The sequence below is a fragment of the Galdieria sulphuraria genome (genome assembly GCF_000341285.1).
Source record: "Galdieria sulphuraria unplaced genomic scaffold scaf_8, whole genome shotgun sequence".
In the NCBI taxonomy this organism is placed as follows: Eukaryota; Rhodophyta; class Bangiophyceae; order Galdieriales; family Galdieriaceae; genus Galdieria; species Galdieria sulphuraria.
Genome location: NW_005178467.1, coordinates 56,756 through 75,140, shown reverse-complemented (window position 1 = coordinate 75,140; position 18,385 = coordinate 56,756). Strand labels below are relative to the sequence as shown.

General features: G+C 38.6%; 10 protein-coding genes across 10 annotated transcripts; 5 read left to right on the top strand and 5 right to left on the bottom strand.

Annotated features, from left to right (window-relative positions):
* The first annotated feature begins 30 nt into the window (after positions 1-30).
* Gasu_13420 (mitochondrial carrier (BOU / S-adenosylmethionine carrier)) lies at positions 31-1,305 on the top strand. The gene is made up of 4 exons (XM_005707841.1): positions 31-165; positions 221-435; positions 509-721; positions 769-1,305. Exons 1-4 carry the CDS (start codon positions 102-104, stop codon positions 1,174-1,176), a joined length of 900 nt encoding a protein of 299 aa, XP_005707898.1. The 5' UTR covers positions 31-101; the 3' UTR covers positions 1,177-1,305.
* Positions 1,306-1,360: 55 nt separating this feature from the next.
* On the top strand, positions 1,361-2,855 carry Gasu_13410 (uncharacterized protein). Its single transcript, XM_005707840.1, has 2 exons — positions 1,361-1,494; positions 1,563-2,855. The coding sequence occupies exons 1-2, from the start codon at positions 1,475-1,477 to the stop codon at positions 2,692-2,694; spliced, it is 1,152 nt and encodes a 383-aa protein (XP_005707897.1). The 5' UTR covers positions 1,361-1,474; the 3' UTR covers positions 2,695-2,855.
* A 15-nt stretch (positions 2,856-2,870) lies between these two features.
* Gasu_13400 (3-methyl-2-oxobutanoate hydroxymethyltransferase) lies at positions 2,871-4,075 on the top strand. Its single transcript, XM_005707839.1, has 2 exons — positions 2,871-3,111; positions 3,164-4,075. Exons 1-2 carry the CDS (start codon positions 2,887-2,889, stop codon positions 3,920-3,922), a joined length of 984 nt encoding a protein of 327 aa, XP_005707896.1. The 5' UTR covers positions 2,871-2,886; the 3' UTR covers positions 3,923-4,075.
* A 5-nt stretch (positions 4,076-4,080) lies between these two features.
* On the top strand, positions 4,081-4,995 carry Gasu_13390 (uroporphyrinogen-III synthase). Its single transcript, XM_005707838.1, has 3 exons — positions 4,081-4,101; positions 4,158-4,304; positions 4,358-4,995. Exons 2-3 carry the CDS (start codon positions 4,285-4,287, stop codon positions 4,893-4,895), a joined length of 558 nt encoding a protein of 185 aa, XP_005707895.1. The 5' UTR covers positions 4,081-4,101; positions 4,158-4,284; the 3' UTR covers positions 4,896-4,995.
* Positions 4,996-4,999: 4 nt separating this feature from the next.
* Gasu_13380 (carbamoyl-phosphate synthase large subunit) lies at positions 5,000-9,120 on the bottom strand. Its single transcript, XM_005707837.1, has 2 exons — positions 5,356-9,120; positions 5,000-5,299 (listed from the first exon to the last, which is right to left on the bottom strand). Exons 1-2 carry the CDS (start codon positions 9,064-9,066, stop codon positions 5,027-5,029), a joined length of 3,984 nt encoding a protein of 1,327 aa, XP_005707894.1. The 5' UTR covers positions 9,067-9,120; the 3' UTR covers positions 5,000-5,026.
* Positions 9,121-9,130: 10 nt separating this feature from the next.
* Gasu_13370 (uncharacterized protein) lies at positions 9,131-10,075 on the top strand. The gene is made up of 2 exons (XM_005707836.1): positions 9,131-9,187; positions 9,257-10,075. The coding sequence occupies exons 1-2, from the start codon at positions 9,173-9,175 to the stop codon at positions 9,989-9,991; spliced, it is 750 nt and encodes a 249-aa protein (XP_005707893.1). The 5' UTR covers positions 9,131-9,172; the 3' UTR covers positions 9,992-10,075.
* Positions 10,076-10,089: 14 nt separating this feature from the next.
* On the bottom strand, positions 10,090-13,490 carry Gasu_13360 (SWI/SNF related-matrix-associated actin-dependent regulator ofchromatin subfamily C). Its single transcript, XM_005707835.1, has 3 exons — positions 12,907-13,490; positions 12,286-12,852; positions 10,090-12,225 (listed from the first exon to the last, which is right to left on the bottom strand). Exons 1-3 carry the CDS (start codon positions 13,480-13,482, stop codon positions 10,228-10,230), a joined length of 3,141 nt encoding a protein of 1,046 aa, XP_005707892.1. The 5' UTR covers positions 13,483-13,490; the 3' UTR covers positions 10,090-10,227.
* Positions 13,491-13,499: 9 nt separating this feature from the next.
* Gasu_13350 (uncharacterized protein) lies at positions 13,500-15,140 on the bottom strand. The gene is made up of 3 exons (XM_005707834.1): positions 14,762-15,140; positions 14,241-14,699; positions 13,500-14,189 (listed from the first exon to the last, which is right to left on the bottom strand). Exons 1-3 carry the CDS (start codon positions 15,120-15,122, stop codon positions 14,074-14,076), a joined length of 936 nt encoding a protein of 311 aa, XP_005707891.1. The 5' UTR covers positions 15,123-15,140; the 3' UTR covers positions 13,500-14,073.
* Positions 15,141-15,149: 9 nt separating this feature from the next.
* Gasu_13340 (uncharacterized protein) lies at positions 15,150-16,050 on the bottom strand. The gene is made up of 4 exons (XM_005707833.1): positions 15,824-16,050; positions 15,439-15,771; positions 15,283-15,386; positions 15,150-15,225 (listed from the first exon to the last, which is right to left on the bottom strand). Exons 1-4 carry the CDS (start codon positions 16,031-16,033, stop codon positions 15,177-15,179), a joined length of 696 nt encoding a protein of 231 aa, XP_005707890.1. The 5' UTR covers positions 16,034-16,050; the 3' UTR covers positions 15,150-15,176.
* A 99-nt stretch (positions 16,051-16,149) lies between these two features.
* Gasu_13330 (MFS transporter, PHS family, inorganic phosphate transporter) lies at positions 16,150-18,240 on the bottom strand. Its single transcript, XM_005707832.1, has one exon. It carries the CDS (start codon positions 18,188-18,190, stop codon positions 16,226-16,228), a length of 1,965 nt encoding a protein of 654 aa, XP_005707889.1. The 5' UTR covers positions 18,191-18,240; the 3' UTR covers positions 16,150-16,225.
* Between the last annotated feature and the right edge of the window lie 145 nt (positions 18,241-18,385).

Below are 18,385 nucleotides of genomic sequence, written 5' to 3'. Positions count from 1 at the left end.
ATAAGTCTCCTGTTAATAGAGCAGATGGATTCTCAAGTCTATACCTTCTTTCATTTTGGATATCGATCCATTTGAAAACTGTCAATGCAGTCGACCCTCACATGGCAACTCTATCGAAAGCAACTCAAACCAGCAAACCAAATACCACTATGCCATTTTTCAAAGGTACAAAAACCAAACACTTATACGTGATGCATAGTTACTCAATATATTGTCATAGTTTCGGAGAATTTTCTGTCTTCTGCTTTGGCAACCATGATCACAAAAGCCATTCTACAACCTGTCGATACTTGCAAAACGAGAGCTCAAAGCTCAAGAAATTTAGGATTTAAAGTTCGCTTTGTGGATATTTTAGTGGACGCTTTGAAGAAAGAAAAGCCAATTGCACTGTTTCGTGGTTTACCCGCTGCTTGGTTAGGCTCCATACCTGCTCAGGTAATACTCTTTATATATATATATATATATGCTTGCTTAGTCTTTTTTTTTGGGTTTTGAACTGATTGCTTAGTCACTTTATATAAGTACTTATGAGAGTTGCAAATATTTATTCTTAGAAAAGACACACTTGTTACCAAAAAACGTGGGAATTGCGTTATCTGCTGCTATAGGTGATTTGGTTGCAGGTTTCATAAGAGTACCTCCTGAAACTATAAAACAAAGACTACAAACAGGATTAGATCTTTCAACCGGCAAAGCAATAAGACGTATCTATCAAACTCAAGTATGTTGTATGACATTTGGATTATTCAAAAGTTAATGATAATATAGGGTTTGAAAGGTTTCTATCGTGGATATCTTGCTCAAGTCAGTCGCGATGTTCCCTATGCCATTCTTTTATTCTTAACTTATGAAAATGCAAAACTTTTATTTTCAGAAAAAAGACAAATGAGAGTGCGTGACAACTTCTTTCGCGGGGCATTGGCTGGAGGTGTTGCATCGTTTCTAACAACTCCGTTGGATGTTATGAAAACTCGAATTATGACGCACTCTGGTGATGTTGGTATATCTTCCTATCGTTTTTGGTTAGGCACTGTTCATAGTCTATTAAGAGAAGAAGGATGGAGGAGTTTATGGCGAGGTGCTGGACCACGTGTTTCTTACAAGATATGTTCTTCGGCCTTGTTTTTTGTATCTTTTGAGTTTTTGCGTTCGACACTTTATCGCAATTACAAATAAGGATTGTCATTTTTGGAAGAGGATGTCGACACAAGTGGAAGACTTTTATCGTGTGAAGAGAGTCAAATATAAAGATAGAAATACGGCTATTTGTTTACAAAACCAAAACGGTCCTTGTCCCTTGTTAGCAATAGGTAATAGTCGTTGTTCTTGAAGGGTTTGAAACTAAAACTTGTCTCAGTCAATTGTTTGTTGTTGAGAGGTAGTATAGACATCCACGCCGATATTTCTTATATAGCATATCAACAGTTGGCAGAATTGTTGACAGACTATCTTTTTCAAACTAACGTTGGACAAGATGCAAACTTGGAACAAATAGTATTGGACGTGGTAGGCGTCATCCCAAGGTTGAGAACAGGAATAGACGTCAATGTACGATTTCATAGTTGTGAGTCTTTTGAATATACTGTCGAGTTATCCGCTTTTGATGCCTTTCGAGTGCGTTTATTACATGGTTGGATAATTGACCCAAAGAACGACGTGTTGGTCTCCACCATAGATAACTTGTCTTATAATCAATTGGTTGATTTTCTGGTCGCAAGTGATGAACTGAAACCTTCAACTAGAGAATCTTCTTTGGAAACCCATTCAGATGGAGAATCACTCACACAAGTACATTCAAGTGTTCAACAACAACAAGAAAAAACTCAAGACACTTTGAAAGAGCCTCTCAATGAATCTTTGTTAGAAAGTATAGAAAGAGAGAATCCTATGGGTACAGAGCAAGTAACTCAAACACATGTAGATGATTCAACAGAACAAGGAAACTTATCTGTTCATATGGAAATAGAAGATACCAACAAGGAGAATTCTGAGGAACGAGAACAGTCATCTGAAATGGAGAATATCTCTAATAAGGAAGTCACTTCACAAGAACAAATGGAAAGCGAACTTACAAACTTGTCGATAACACAACCTAGTCCAAGAACCAAAGCAACCATAATAAGAGAATTCCTTACAGAAACCAGCAATCAACTCACCATTTATGGTTTAGAAGAGTTGCACAAATTGGTTGAGGAGAATGAGTTGTGTGTATTTTTCAGAAATAATCATTTCTCTACGGTGACTAAGCATATGGGCAATCTATATTTGCTCATATCGGATATCGGTTTTGCAGAAGAGAAGGATGTTATTTGGGAGAAGGTTTGTTCTATCTATGGAGATTCAGAATTTGTAACTGCAGATTTTCAGTCCATCCAACATGAAGCTAAAACTTCAGGTTCTTTACCTACAACAGCTGGAACTGCAAGTTTAGATGAACAATTAGCTGCACAATTACAAGCTCAAGAAAAACAGCCATCTTCTTTGCATGTATCATCTCCACATGTTGAAGATACTGATTATCAGCTAGCCAAGAAACTTCAAGAAGAAGAGCAAAGAAAACAACAATCTCATGCTACAACGAATAGGACAAGTCCATCTCGAAATATTCATCGTACTTCACCTAAAGCAAAGGGTAGTCGTTCACCCAAGTCATCTTCTGGTGGTGATAAAAAGTCTAGTTGTAGTATTCAGTAGTATGGAGGAGAATATTGTACTACCAAAGGGTGATAAGATTCCTCTATGGATCATTAGTATTATTATTATTTGTTTGGGAATAAAATGGCTTTTATTGGTCTATTCCAAAGAAGATCAGCTTTTAGTGACTTATCAAGCCTACAAAGACTTTGGCCAGCTTTATCTGGACTTGTCAACTATAACACAATAGGAATGGGTACTCAAAGGAACTTCAAGGTGGTACCAAAAGCTCCAGAACCACCTCGAAGAGTGAACCTTCAAGACTTGAGGAAATGGAAGAAGGAAGGGAGAAAGATTGTTATGATAACTGCATATGATTATCCTTCAGCTGTACATGCAGATCTTGCAGAAATAGATGTAGTGTTGGTTGGTGATTCGGTTGCGATGGTAGTTCTGGGTCACGATACGACACAAAAGGTAGAGCATAGGAGTCTCAATGATTCCAAATATTTAACAAATACAGCTTTAGGTGACTTTGACCGATATGATTCATCATTGTCGTGCTGTCGTTAATGGTTGTAAGCGTCCACTTATCGTTGGAGATTTGCCTTTTGGAAGTTATGAAATTTCTTCAGACCAAGCCATGTCGAGTGCTTATAGATTGGTCAAGGAAGGATCTGTAGATGCTGTGAAGTTGGAAGGAGGTAAGAAAGTAGCAGAAACTGTGCATCGTATTGTTCAAGGAGGAATTGCTGTGATGGGACATGTTGGATTGACTCCGGCAAGTGTGAGTGCTATTGGTGGTTTTCGTTCCTTTGGAAGGAATAGTAAAGAAGCAAAAGATATATTGAAAGATGCCATTGCTTTAGAAGAAGCAGGTGCTTTTGCTATTGTATTAGAGTGTGTACCTGAAGTGGTTGCTAAACATATTACGGAGCTTTTAAATATTCCAACGATTGGCATTGGAGCCGGAAAATACACTTCTGGACAAGTTTTAGTATATCACGATATGTGTGGAATGTTACAACATCCACATCATGCTAAAGTAACTCCCAAGTTTTGTAAGAAATATGCTCAAGTAGGAGAAGCTATTCAAGAGGCGTTGGAAAACTATCGTGATGAAGTACGTAACGGAGAATTTCCAAGTGAAACATATAGTCCATATCATATGCCAAAAGAAGAATATGAACAGTTTTTAGAAGAAATTCAGTCGTTACATCTCATCGAAAGGAATCACAAATCACAAGAAATTCATTCCACCGAACATTTATATGGCCATTCCAAATAGAAGAAGATGGCATTTGTTGCTTTTGCTATAGGAAAGAAAAAGTTATTCTTTCATAGAAGAACTTGTAAAAGGTTATCATTATTTTCAGTAAATATTCCAAAACGACCTTTGGTAGTACTTACTAGAGAACCTAGAAAGGATGAAAAGCTTGCTAATCTTTTGAAAAGTAAAAATATCAAGTGAGTGTGACTGTCATTGTATGCCTTGTGTATTGATGCCATCGTTTGGAGAAAAGTTTTGTATCTATTCCTTGTGTCAAACAGGAAAAGACTGAGGAGTTTGACCATCTGGTTCAGTCTATTGCCAAATTGAAAGACAACCATCACAATTGGTTGGTTATAACATCACCTGAAGCAGCAGATATGTTGATAGAAGCCTGGAAGTATGTTGAGTTTCTTATTTTTAGTATTTCATCAATCTTTAGTTTCGAATAAGACTGAGTGGAAAACCAACCTTACCATTGTTAGCTGCTGTAGGAAAGAGTACTGCTCATCGTTTATATCATTTGGTTGAGAATAACAACGATCTATTTATTCCAACTATAGCAACAGGAAAGTCACTTGCTGAGCAGTTGCCCATATTGAAACAGAATACCAAAGTGTATTATCCTACTTCTGCTTTGGCTTCTCCATCGATGGAACAGATATTGAGAGAACGAGGTTGCCGAGTAGTAAGATGGAATATTTATACTACAGTTCCTTGTGAATGGACTTGGGAACAGCAGAAACTTGCAGAGTCCTGTTCTATTGTGGCTTTGGGTTCACCTTCTGCAGTTGGTATTTGGAGTGAACGAGTTGCTTATAAAACTATAAGTGCTTGTATTGGTAAAACTACTGCAGATGCTTGTCATAAGTTTGGATTCAAGTTGATATTCTCAGCAAAGGAACCAGGTATGGAAGGATGGGCTAGTGCTATTGAAGAAGCAGTTGATTATGCTTCCAAAACACATAATAAAATACTCCATAGTGAATGATTGGGAAAAGGTTTTGGAGTCTTTTATGTTGATTCGCTAGGAACCCAAAAATAAAACATCGTGTATTCTATAGAAACCAACCAAAGTAGAACAGCTTCACAATCTATATCGATCAAACTCCAAATAGACCATCAACTTACTCTATTTCCACCTCTCAAAGCGAGTACCAAGTGCAATACTGAACCACCTTCAATATGATAGTCTCTTGCTGACTTTTCATCAGCCAACTGTTTACCTCCAAATATAAGTCTTTGTTGTGCTGGAGGAATGCCTTCCTTTTCTTCAACTCGTTCTTTGATTCTTTCAATCTTATCTCCTGGTTCGATATCTATTTCTATTTCTTTTCCAGTTAAAGTTTTTACTTTTACCAACATGACGAAAGTGAGAATGGACAAAGATCGATTCTATTTTTATGAAAAAATGGACTATTTTTCTAAGAAACCATCGCACCTTTGGATACCAAACGTTCTGCGTGATAATCTTGCATACAAATCACACTCGGTTCTTGAGACTTTAATATTCTTATTCCTTGAGCAGCTACCTTTGCTGCAGCCAATGTAGTAATCATAGGCAACTTAAATTGAACACTAGTCCTTCGTACTTGTTTCTCACTTTCTGTGTCCTTATCTATTCCCGGTGTCATAATAAATAGTTGAATTTCTCGATTCTTTATGCGATCAACAATATTCGGACGTCCTTCTCCTATTTGGAATGCCATTTCTACTTGAGAAGGATTCAATCCTTCTGCTATAAGATGCACATAGGTTCCTCGAGTAGCTAGAATATGAAACCCCAAGTCTATAAAGTCATGTGCCAAAGCAACTCCTTGTTTTTTATCTTCTTCAGCCAAAGATAACAATATCGTCCCTTCCAATGGAAGTGGAGTTCCAGCTGCCATTTGTGCTTTTACAAAAGCTGCCGGATAAGAAAAATCAATTCCCATAACTTCTCCAGTGGAACGCATTTCTGGAGAAAGTAACATGTCACTCAATGGAAATTTGTTAAAAGGTAAAACTGCTTCTTTTACAGCAGCATGTTTAGGAATTACTTCCGTAGTGAATCCAAGTTCTTGCAAAGTCTTTCCAATCATTAAGAGAGATGCAATCTTTGCCAATGGAATTCCAATGGCTTTCGAAATAAATGGAACAGTTCTGGAAGCTCTAGGATTGGCTTCCAATATGAAAACTTTATCGCCCTGTACTGCCCATTGAACATTCATCAAACCAACAACTTGTAACCGCTTGGCCAATGCTATTGTCCATTGTCTTATAGTGACTAGTGCAGAATAAGGAATGGTTTGAGTTGGAAGTATGCATGCCGAGTCACCCGAATGAATTCCTGCTTGTTCAATATGTTCCATAATCCCACCAATGACTACCTTTCCTGTCTTATCTGCAAGCGCATCCACATCAACTTCTACTGCATTCTCTAAAAAGTGATCGATGAGCACAGGATGTTCACTTTCAACAACTACAGAAGCAGTCATATATTTGGCCAATTGCTGTTGATTGTATACTATTTCCATCCCTCTACCACCCAATACATAACTTGGCCTAACTACTACTGGATAACCAATTTCCGATGCCACTCGTTGAGCTTCTTCTAAACTTCTAGCAATTCCATTGGATGGTTGTCGAATCTTCAACTCATTTAATATGCGAACAAATCGATCTCTATCTTCTGCAATATCAATGGATTCTGGACTCGTGCCTAAAATAATGGCCTCAACTCCACTATCCTTGGCTTCTTTCGAGGTCAGATATTTTTGCAAAGACATGGCTAACTTCAATGGAGTTTGACCTCCAAATTGAATAACAATTCCATCCACTCTTTCTGCTTCAATCACATGAATAACATCTTCCAATGTCAAAGGTTCAAAATAAAGTCGATCTGAAGTATCATAATCAGTAGATACAGTTTCAGGATTACTATTCATCATAATAGTTTCAAACTTGGCTTCACGTAAAGCAAAGCATGCATGAACACAACAATAATCAAACTCTATTCCTTGACCAATTCGATTAGGTCCACCTCCTAAAATAAGTATTTTCTTCTTTCCACTTGAAATAGGAACTTCAGACTCCATTCCAGCAGCTATTTCTTCCGCTGTACCCCAAACAACTCGACTCTCATAAGTTGAATACAAATACGGCGTATAAGACTCAAATTCTACAGCACAAGTATCCACCGTTTTATAAACCGGTTTCATATACAAACTTTTCCGATATAAGCGTACTTTCTCTTCCGTTGTATTCGTGGCAAAGGCAATCTGATAATCAGAAAATCCTTTTGCTTTGATAGCAAATAATTCTTCTGCAGAAATACTTTCTAAAGAGCGATTCCTTATGGAAAGTTCCGTTTGATAGATTTCGTAAAGTTGATATAAAAACCAGCGATCATAACGGGATAATTGATAAATCTCATCTATACTCATTCCAGCCATCAGTGCTTGTCTCACTGCAAAGATACGTTCAGGTGTGGGTGTTCGAAGAGCAGATTCTAACTCTATTCGACTGAGAATCTGTTCATCTTTTCCATCACAACCAAATCCCCATCGTCCACTAACTTCTAAACTTCGAATGGCTTTCTGAAAACTTTCACAAAAACTTCTTCCCAAAGCCATTGCTTCTCCAACAGAACGCATTTGAGTTGTCAAGATATTGGAAGCGCCTGGAAACTTTTCAAAGGCGAATCGAGGAATCTTTGTAACGACATAATCCAATGAAGGTTCAAATGATGCTGGAGTTTTCCTAGTGATATCATTCGGAATCTCTGGAAGGGATAATCCAATGGCCAACTTGGCTGCTATTTTAGCAATTGGAAATCCAGTGGCTTTGGAAGCTAAAGCGGAAGAACGAGATACTCGAGGATTCATTTCGACAATAACTACTTCTCCATTTTCTGGATTAACTGCAAATTGAATATTACTACCGCCTGTATCAACTCCAATTTCTCGAATTACGGCAATGGCATAGTCACGAAGTCTTTGATATTCTCTATCAGTTAGTGTTTGACAAGGAGCGACAGTAATAGAATCTCCAGTATGAACTCCCATAGGATCGACATTCTCAATACCACATACTATCACTACATTATCCACTCCATCACGCATAACTTCCAACTCGTATTCTTTCCAACCAAGAAGTGAAAGATCGACAAGTATTTGATGGGTTGGGGAAGCATCCAAACCAGCTTTAGCCATCTCTTCATATTCTTCTTGATTATAAGCAATGCCTCCTCCAGTGCCTCCCAAAGTATAAGCAGGACGAATAATCAACGGAAATTTTCCAATCTTCTCGGAAACTTGTTTAGCCTCTTCTAAATTATTAGCAATACCTGAAGGACATGTTTTGAGTCCAATTCTTTCCATAGCTTCCTTAAATAGACGCCGGTCTTCTCCTTTTTCGATGGCATCTAAACGGGCTCCAATCAATTCTACTTGAAAACGATCTAAAACTCCCGTTTTGGACAAAATGAATGCCAAATTCAATGCCGTTTGTCCTCCCATTGTAGGAAGTAAAGCCTGAGGCCTTTCCTTTTCAATTATTTTGGTCAAAACTTCGGGTACTAAAGGTTCAATGTATATTCTATCAGCTGTCTCAGGATCAGTCATAATAGTAGCAGGATTGGAGTTGACTAATACTACTTGATATCCTTCTGCTCTCAAAGCCTTACAAGCTTGCGTTCCTGAGTAATCAAACTCACAAGCCTGACCAATCACAATAGGTCCTGCCCCAATAACTAATATCTTCTTCAAATCTGCTCTTTTCCTAATTCGACGATATCTCTCTTTCGGAGCTTTGTCTCCTAAAAAAGGAAAAGGATTCACTTCAACCCATTCTTCTTCATTCGAGTCCCAAAAAGTTTTCAATACAACACCATCTTCGTGAGATGAGGATAAAACAATTGGCGTTGACTGCGAATCTGTATGCTCACTATTGCTACAGCAAGTTGGATTGTACTTCTTGAGACATCTTAGTATTCTTGTATGATTGGTTCTCTTTCCCCCAAAGCACTTTCTATCGAGCCAGGTAGTCTTTTCAATATTGCAAGGCATTCCAAAAGGTGAACGACAAAGTGTTCCTTTCCCATAACGACTCCATAAGGATAATTCAACAGTGTGGAATGCAAGACAAGAAGAGACTGGAAAACTTTCAACTTTGGTCTTCATTCAACAGGAACTAGTAAGATCTCCAATAATCTTCAGTAATTCCGTTACAACCGACGATCCATCATCCATTAAACAGTTTACTCCATTTTTTGTATACTCATCGCCGATGTCGTCTCTTCATGTAAGACAACTTTCCATTTTATGGGTTTCCATAATGCGAATACTAAACTTGTCAATGGTCATAATATAGAGAAGAAATATTTTGGCTTATGCCCATTATGCTACCGATCACACAACGGGAAGAGGAAAGGCAGCAGTTACCGTTCACTTTGAGCCTCACAAACCTGCTCTTGACTTGGAGTTTACATATGGTCCTAATCGAGCGACAAGAGCGTATGCTTCGTATAGTGCGGAACACTCGCATGTGAAACACTTCGGTATAGAGCATAGTTTTACTTCTTTCGGAAAGAGACAGTTGTTAGATTTCAGTTGGTTACCTCAACGAGATATGTGTAACTTGAAGTATAGTTTGAATATAGACAAAAGAAACCAATTGACAGGCTATTTTGGTTTTCGGCAAGTATCTAAAAAGAGTTGGGAGAGAAACTCTGATAGACTTGAGTTGTTCAGTCGATTGGCTTCGAATAATTCCATTCGCATACAGTATGATGTGCAGATGAAAGCAACCAAAGCCAAGATTTCTCACAAGTTGGATATGAAAAACGTCATAGAAGGTGAATATAGCTATCTTTCAAAATATAGACAAAGTGGTTCTATTGGCTGGAAGCGTGTAATAAATACAGCCAATAACTTGAATATGATTGCGGATTGGGGTTCAAGAAAGTATACCTTTGAATGGACCAACAAAACAGCTGATGGACCTTGGACTATGAAGGCACACACTTCATTCGATAAGCCATTTCATCAAATAGAACTTTCGATAAAACGAAGGCTGGAATTCCTCTCGCAACAATCTACTAAATAAAACTTTCTTCATTTTCCGTTTTAATAGATTGTACAAGTCATCATCAAGTTACTAGTCTCCAAGGGCATGAGTGCCATCATCTTGGCATTCTGAATAGGAATCACAAGAACTCGTTTCTGGCATTCTTCGCATAATCAATTCTTTTGAATATTTTCTATTTTCTACCAAACGTCCATTGTGTCCAAAACCCAAATTGATTATAAACATCAACAGAATAACTACCTATAGTGTTCGACTCATTGCAAATCATTCCATTTCAAAAGATGGTCTTCCATAAGATATGAATTGGTAGAGTTGGGTTGTTCTACGTATTCCATCATAGAGACATCTTCATTAGGGTAAAACTGGGATGGATCTATCATTGGCTGTGGTCCTTTTTTAAAGGATTGTGAAGGTATAGCTTCGGTCGGTGAATCTATGGATAGGATTAACTCTTCCTTCTCTAATGGCTCTTTGGTAACTTGTCCATCTGCAACTTTAAATATAGTATTAGACTCTGATAGCTTGCCAGATACTCGTGAATATGCAAAAGATAGTCGATCAGCAACAACTTGCAATCGATATCGTTCGAGCTTTTCTCTCTCACGACGAGTGATCGTTTCCATCTGTTCAAAATAGTCCATTTTCATATGCAGCATTTTCAATTTGGACTCTAATGCAACTGCAAACAGTCTCTCTATTTCTCTTGATTCCTCTTCTGCAAGAATTCTTCCTCGAGCACCAGCAGCTGACAAAGCTACTGCCGCTGCTGCCTGTACAGATACACTATCCATCTTAGCTTCTTCACTTTCCAAATTACTCTTATTCTCTTGATTTGCTTCATTATTCACTCCACTCACAAGCTGTTCAGACATGACTTCTGTAGCTTGCCTACCAACTTGTGACTCCAAAGTGGATTGCATGGAATGTACTTGACTGACTTTCTCATTCTCTGAGTCACAACTAGTCTTGGTAAGCGCATCTAAAGCTGCTCTAGCCGCGGCTGAAGCTACTTGTGGAGAAACCATAGAAGCAAGGAAAGCAACTTGTGCCATGATTGGATTGGCTGTATCCGCAAAAGGAAATGGTTCACTTACAAACGAGTTCAATACATCATTATCTTCCTTCTTATTTTGCTCTCTCGAAATGTAGCTGAAATCTTTTCCTAACTGTTCTTCCAGAAATGAGTCTTCGATAGGAAGACGAATAAAATGCAAAACACATGATTCCTTGCTCTTTGTACCCACATGTTCAGCTACAGAGTCCCAGTTTTCTCCATACTTTTCCAATCCTTCTAATAAAAGTAAAGTTTCATTCTCCGACCAGGTTTCTTCACCAACACTAGCTTCCGATACTGCTTTCATCGGAACAAATTGATCATTCGTAAATTCTGACGGAAACTTTCCTTGTGAAAAACAACTAGGACAAATATCCATATCAGCTTGGCTTATACAATGATAACGAAACTCTGAACAGTCCTTTCCACAAATCTCACAATAATATGTCGCTGCTGCAGCTGTCGCATAAAGTTCCCGACGTGTCATTTGTGCTTCTGGTAATCTATAGTCTACACTTCTATCCAACATATCCGGATGAGAACCATCATCAAAAAATAATAAACGAGGAATTCCACTTGTCACAGAACCATGTGAGGCCAACGGTATCACAGGAGGTGATCCAAAAGATGTTGGAGATGGTCGATTACTTGCATCGATATTATAATTGATGAGGCCCCAGTGTTCAAGGAATGCATGAATTCTCATAATAGCACATGCATCACCAGCTAAGTGTCTTCTCAATGCAGTTACTGTCAAGTAATGCTTAGGATCTGCTCTCCAAGACTGAACAGTGAAATTTCTATACTGCATATAAACCTCGGGTGTCTTCGAGGGATATTGACCCGTAAAAAATTCAGAGAGTGCTCGCTTCTCTATATCATGTATGGCATCCATTCTGAACCATCTCGAATATGATGGTATAAAAATAGGTTCCTCAGGAAGAGTAGCCGTAAGCTCACCAATATCATTAAAACTAGCCAATTCATTATGATTAGTTTCAATATTCGATGGGTCAAGATTCAGAGTTGTAGGTGTTGTTTCTTTTTGATGTTCAATGGAGGTTGAGTTATTCTGTTCCATTCCTTTCTCTAGTGTTTGGGTAACATTTTCCACTTCCTGTTTTAAAAGTTCGTTTGTCTTCATTAGTGAATCTTGAATTCCACTGCCGTGTGTGTCAGTATTTTCTTTGTTGCGTTCCTATTCCATATAAAATACAATATGAATAAAGAACTTGTAAAAAATATCGTTCCTACTTACCACTAATTGTTCCGAATTCAACTTGGATTGAAGTTGAGAAGTGTCAGCTATCTCTACATCGTGTGTTATTTTCCTGTTCTTGTTGACATTTTCATCTCTTCCTTTCTCCAAGATGTGAGAGTTCTCCTCTAATGATGGGTCAGAGTTTTCCAAGTCCTGTGGTTCATCCTTGACATTTAAAGAAGCCTCATTCAGTTTCCTCTTCCTTCTACTGTCTGGAATATTATCTTCGTGAAGATCATGATTTGAATCAATTCGATTCTCTTGCGAACCATGTTCACTTTCCACAGATTTACCTTTACCATCTGCAATAGTCCTGGTAATCATATCATCTGGCACTTCATAATCCAATTCATTCGGCCACTCATTGAACTTTTCCAAGTCTATAATAAACCTTGCTTGAACGTGCCAAGGACCCTTTGGAGGAGATTGTTCATCTATTTCTGAGCCATCAACTTCACTAGCAGGTATCCACGAGTCGTAGCTATCGGGATAATACCACCAGTGGACAAAAACCTTATCGCCCTCTCTTTTCAAAACTCTACAATACTCTTCCGACGAAACATCCTGAAACAAATATCTCTTCAGAAAAAAAAATTTAGTTACACAAGGAAAACTTACTTCTGAGTCCGTTGGAATATCCACGTCTGGTTCAATTATATGAGTAGCACTGGTTGCTGAAGAAACAACTAGGCCACCGTGCCGTTGAACAATAGATTTGAGTTTCGGCACAAGACTTGGAGCCACACTTCTCGAAAAGAATACCTTCTTCGGAGGAAGAATTCCCGTAGTTCGAAGATTCTTCTCCACATCAAGCAGCAGGTTCATAACTGCCTCCTTTCTATCCGGATTGAGGGCGTCTAAACGTCTCCAGGCTTGTTGTTCTTTGAACTGAAAACACAAGCAGAGAATCTTACATAATGCACTATCAGGTTGCGTATGTCTAAAAACGTGTTGTGGAAACTTGGTAATTATTCTATTCTCGGTTTGTGAGTTCTTTCCCAAGTTCGTTTCAAGGAAGACGCTAAGCTCTCCAGTTACACGTGCAAGTGTTGAAGCCGTAATATCGCTAGCATCAAAACCTAACTGGTCTCGTGGTTGGTTCTTCATCCAAGAGGCCATAGCTTCAAAACTTTGGATGGCTTCAGGAGTTTCAAAGTCTTCTATTTTTATAGGAGAAGACCTCGAAGAACTCATGGTTCTAATTACTGGTAAAACAAGAAACTGTTAATCTCTCATTTTCTCCTTTTTTTAAAACTTTTCCAAACTTACATAATGGAATAGAACTTGGGGCAAAAAATTTGAGACTTTTCAAATAACGAAATAGGGCAAAATAATAGAAACCGGAGGTGAGAGGCGGAACCAGCCGAAAACCCAAAAGAGGGGCTCAACGAATTTTAATGCTCTCATTGATCGAATCCTCTTTCGGCGGGTAAATTATAGCCGAGGGCGCCTTGGAGAGTGTTTGAATGGGTACAGTGGAAGCTAAGATAATAATCTCAATGGCAACAACTATTAAAAGATATGTCAGGATCTCGAAATTATCCTTATAGCAGGCTGACCATTGTCAAAAGTAAAGGTCTGTTCACAAGTACTCTGCAAGACGCAAAATGTCCTGAACAATCAAACCTTGAACGTTCTTGAAAACAACTGTTGTTCCATGGAATGCAACTTCTATAACAAGAGTAGCGCCATTTTATAGTAAAGTTATACGTTTTCATCAAGAGTTATATTTACATGTAGATGCTTGAAAAACTATACCATGTGGATAATTTCATAAGCAGTACATTAGTGATTAGATGCAGCATGAATAGAGCCAAGAAATGCATCCAAATCTATTGTTTCCAGAAATCCACCAACAGAAGAATCTAGGGATTTGTCAATCTTCCCCGCAAGTTCATTACCTATAAAGTCTTCTATTATATATGGTATCCACAAGCATCATGGCTACTCACCTTGTTTCTGCAAACTATCACCTGAGAAAGTTTCGCTCTCTAGAACTGAGACATCAGACTCTTCTTGTAAAGACTTGGACTCATTCTGTGGTAAGGACAGCCATCCCATACTTAAATGATCATTGCGTAAAATATTCCGCAAATTTTCTTGAAATGAAGGATCGTATCTCAAGCTTTCTGTAACATTCCGAATAGACTCCTCAAAACTCCCACTGTTCCTAGATTTCGAATCAAATACCACTTTCTTTCTTTGCTCTTTTTCAGAGCTGTTGGTATCTCGGCCCTTTTGCGATAAATTAGAGGCAACAATCCGAGAGCTCTGACTTCGGTCGGGCAGAAAGGTATGCTGTTTTGAGCTGTGAATCAAATCAGAGGAAGGTTTGACGGAAAGTAACTTGGTGCCACTTTGTGCGAACATAGCAACATTACTTAAATTTCTATCGGCTTGTTCTGGATGTCCTAACCCAATGTTTTTGATATTTGACTTGTTTCGATTTTGCACAATATCAATGATAACTAACCTTCGTTCTTTGGAGGAATTTCAAACTTTTGCTTTTTCATGCCCTCCATAGCACGGGAATCGGAAACATTATGAGTTCCGGGACTAGATATTCCGTTCACTTTCAGGTCAAAAACAGTATTAGGCTGCATATTTTCCTGAAGCGTCGGAGATCTTGGTCTTTTCGACCTATTATCTTCTGCTTGGACTGTTTCCCCGCACATTTCGTTAGGTTGTAAGGAGTCCGAAGGGAATAAATGGACACTCCGTAAAGACATTATTTCTGTCTTAAATACAGATAATGTACAAGTGAGACCCTCTTTTTTCAAAAACCGAATAAACAGTTCTACGAGTTCTTTCTTATAACAGTCACAGTGTTCCATAGGAAAGTTGAAAGAGGCCTTTTGCGCCAAAATCAAATTCAAAAACGTCCATGTTCATTCGTGGTCTTTGGCTTTGTGTGGAAGTCTTAAGAAAGGATTCTCCCTTAATATAGTTAGAAACAATAACAATTATGTCTCAACAAAAAACTCAACAACTTACTGTAAAGAAGCTCCCTTTGCCAGTGCTAAAAGTCCATAATGTATTCCAGCATATAACTGACCAGTACCTTTGCTTTTCATCGCTCCTCGTCCACCTTCCTCGACCTGTCAGTCTAGCTAATCATTGATCCATAAAAAAATAAATTGGCTGCCTTACAACTTTTCCTTGTTTTAAGACAAGAGTTGAAGGATGCGGTATGGGAGGCATCCAGCTTTCGAGGCAACAAAGGTGCCTATTCTCAGTCACAGTCTCCTCAGCCCTGTCCCGCAAGGTTGATTTCGAGCTGGATATTGTGGTTTTCCTATTCCTTTTTGCAAAAAAGCTTGGCATTTGCGGTATAAGTATTTCTTCAAGACTCATGTACAACAAAAGATCACGCGGTGTCACATAAAACAACACGGAAAATTCCCGCAAGGCATCCATAACGTCTAAGACAGAACTTTGCGAATAACCCGAGAACAAAGAATAGTGTTGCGCACACTTTCCAATCTATTGGCCGCTGGTTTAAATACTTCCAAATACAAAATAAAAGCAAAAAAACCTCAAATATAAAGGCAGCTGTTGCTTCTTCGAGAATATCAAGAACTGAACTTTGAACTAAAACTGTCACTGGTTCAGCTTTCGAGTTTTCTCCCGTGGCGTCTTCTGTTTTTTTCACTTTTTGCCGAATCTTTAGTTCTTCTTCTGCTTGCGCTCTTAAGATATGTACAATGGTAAGTCTTCCAAGAGATGTTGCAAACGTTTCAGTCATTCTAAACTCGGCCAAATGCCATAAATGGATGCTCTTCTTCTCTGAAAAATGATGACTGAATTTACTTTACAATACATAAACGAAACTTCCAGTGGAATTTGGAAGAAGCAACGCTAGACAAACACACTCATTTTATTCATCACAAAGGTTCTCAATCATGATATAGAAAAATAATAGAAGTGTCTCAAAGCCTTAGTTAGCTTTCGCAGTTCCACCATCGAAAACAGCTTCTGTACTATCCATACCAATTTCATCATCTTTAGTTCTGCTATTCTTTTCTGGTTCTACTTGCCATGAACTGTTATCTTCCCATCCTAACCTTTCCGCATTTTCAATGTACTCGGCAGCTCTTGCACGACCCATCCTCCACTGTCGAATCCACTTGGTAATCAAAGTTCGATCATCGTAATAAATGGGCAATTCTGCATAACGTTCAATCTCTTCGCTATTTTGAAAATAACAACGGGCAAGAAGCATTTTTGCATATTCTTGTTTTGCTTGCAAAAAAGTTTGCTGTGAAGCCTGCAATTTGTATTTTAGTAGGGTATACAGGTTTAGGGAACTATTCGAAGCTTCCTTTAGCTCTGCTTCTGACAAATTTGTCACTCCAAGAGACTTGGCAAATCTTGCTGCATATCGTCGTCTCAATTCATTGTAACGACGATCTTCACCTCTTAAACTAGTTCTAGAATACTCTGGTACAAAAAGTACAGCCAAAATGAGACCGAGATATTCTAATCCTGCATAGAACCATTGAATGTCTCTCAAAGCATCCAAACTTTCTACTCCATGACCGAATCCTTCCCACATATAAGGAAACAGAGTAGTACCCAAAATACCACCCACTTTTCCAAGACCTGAAGACCAGCCGTACATAGTTGCACGAATTCTAGTTGGATATACTTCAGCTGGAATCAGATAAACTGGAATAAATACAAAATATTGGAAGATGAATACAAAGGTTTGCCAAACAATGAAGCCTACAGGATGATGGGATAATATAATGTATATTCCTGCGTTGATTAGTTGAGTAGAAGCCAACCACATCCAACCAAATATTTCGGTGTTCCTTCTTCCAAATTTATCGACCACTAAGGAAGCAATAAATGGACCAGATTGAAATATAACTCCTTGAACCAGTCCAATCCAAGCGGTCTTGAACAGAGAAACTCCAGTGACCTTTTCCAATATGACACCAGAAAAGTTACCTTGACTATAGTTGATCCAGTCTACTATCAACCACATCACAATGGTTCCAACACCACGAGAGCTAAAATGTCTCAGAATTACAAATAGATCAAGCCCATCATAAACTTTTTTACGCAATTTTGCATCCGTTTGATACATAGCAGAGTCACTCATCCGCACTCTAAACAGCAAAACAACAACGCAAGGTATCAAACCTAAACCATAAGAAAGCCTCCATACCACTTGCGGATGGCATCCTGGTAGACTGACACCGGTAGAACTCCTAGAATCTAGCGTCACATTTCGACAAGCAGCTGCAATCAGTATCAACTGAATCAATGTTGGAGTATTATTTCCTACAACTTCCATAAACATAACCAGCAAGGAAACCCTTCGGCCTCGATTATTGACACTAACATCCTCACTGTCCTCCATAACATTAGGCACATTACAAGTATACTCTCCACCCATTCCCAAGCCTACAATAGCTCTTGAAACCACGATCATCCACATCATTCCGTCAGTTGAAGTCCCATTAGCAGCTACAGACAATACGGAACCAAGAATAACCAAACTAGAACACATAATAAGGCCAGCTTTTCTACCAACCATGTCTGCAATGAATCCAAAAGCAATCAAGCCAAACAATACACCATAAAGCACTGCAGTGCTCAAAGCAGATTGCAAGGTTGAGCTATTATATACTGTAGGATAGACGTCTTCATACAATGTCAGCAATAACGAGCCCACCTGGTACATATAACCATTTACAAGGAAACCCAAGGCAGTTCCAAGAGCGTTAAACTTGATGGAACTCATTTGCGAGCTCTTCTTTGAGTTTGCTCCTTTAGCCAGTGAAACACTGTTTTTTCCATCTTGACTGGATATCTCCACCCTCTCAACATCATCTGCTTCTTGAGATGTTCTGTAAATCACGTCTGGAGCAATATCAGTCACAGGTTCTGTCATCTTGTGACTCCTTTCTGAATATACTGGCACGCCGAATTTCACAATCAAAAAAATTGGGATTATTCCACTCGTTTTGATTCTCTTGAAGAAGAGTCCCCGAGTCAAGTTGTCGTTCCATTGGACAAATTGCTTTGAGGAAGCATAGCGTTTTTGTCCCATGGTCTTCCGTTGTAGTATAAGTCTCTCATATTATAT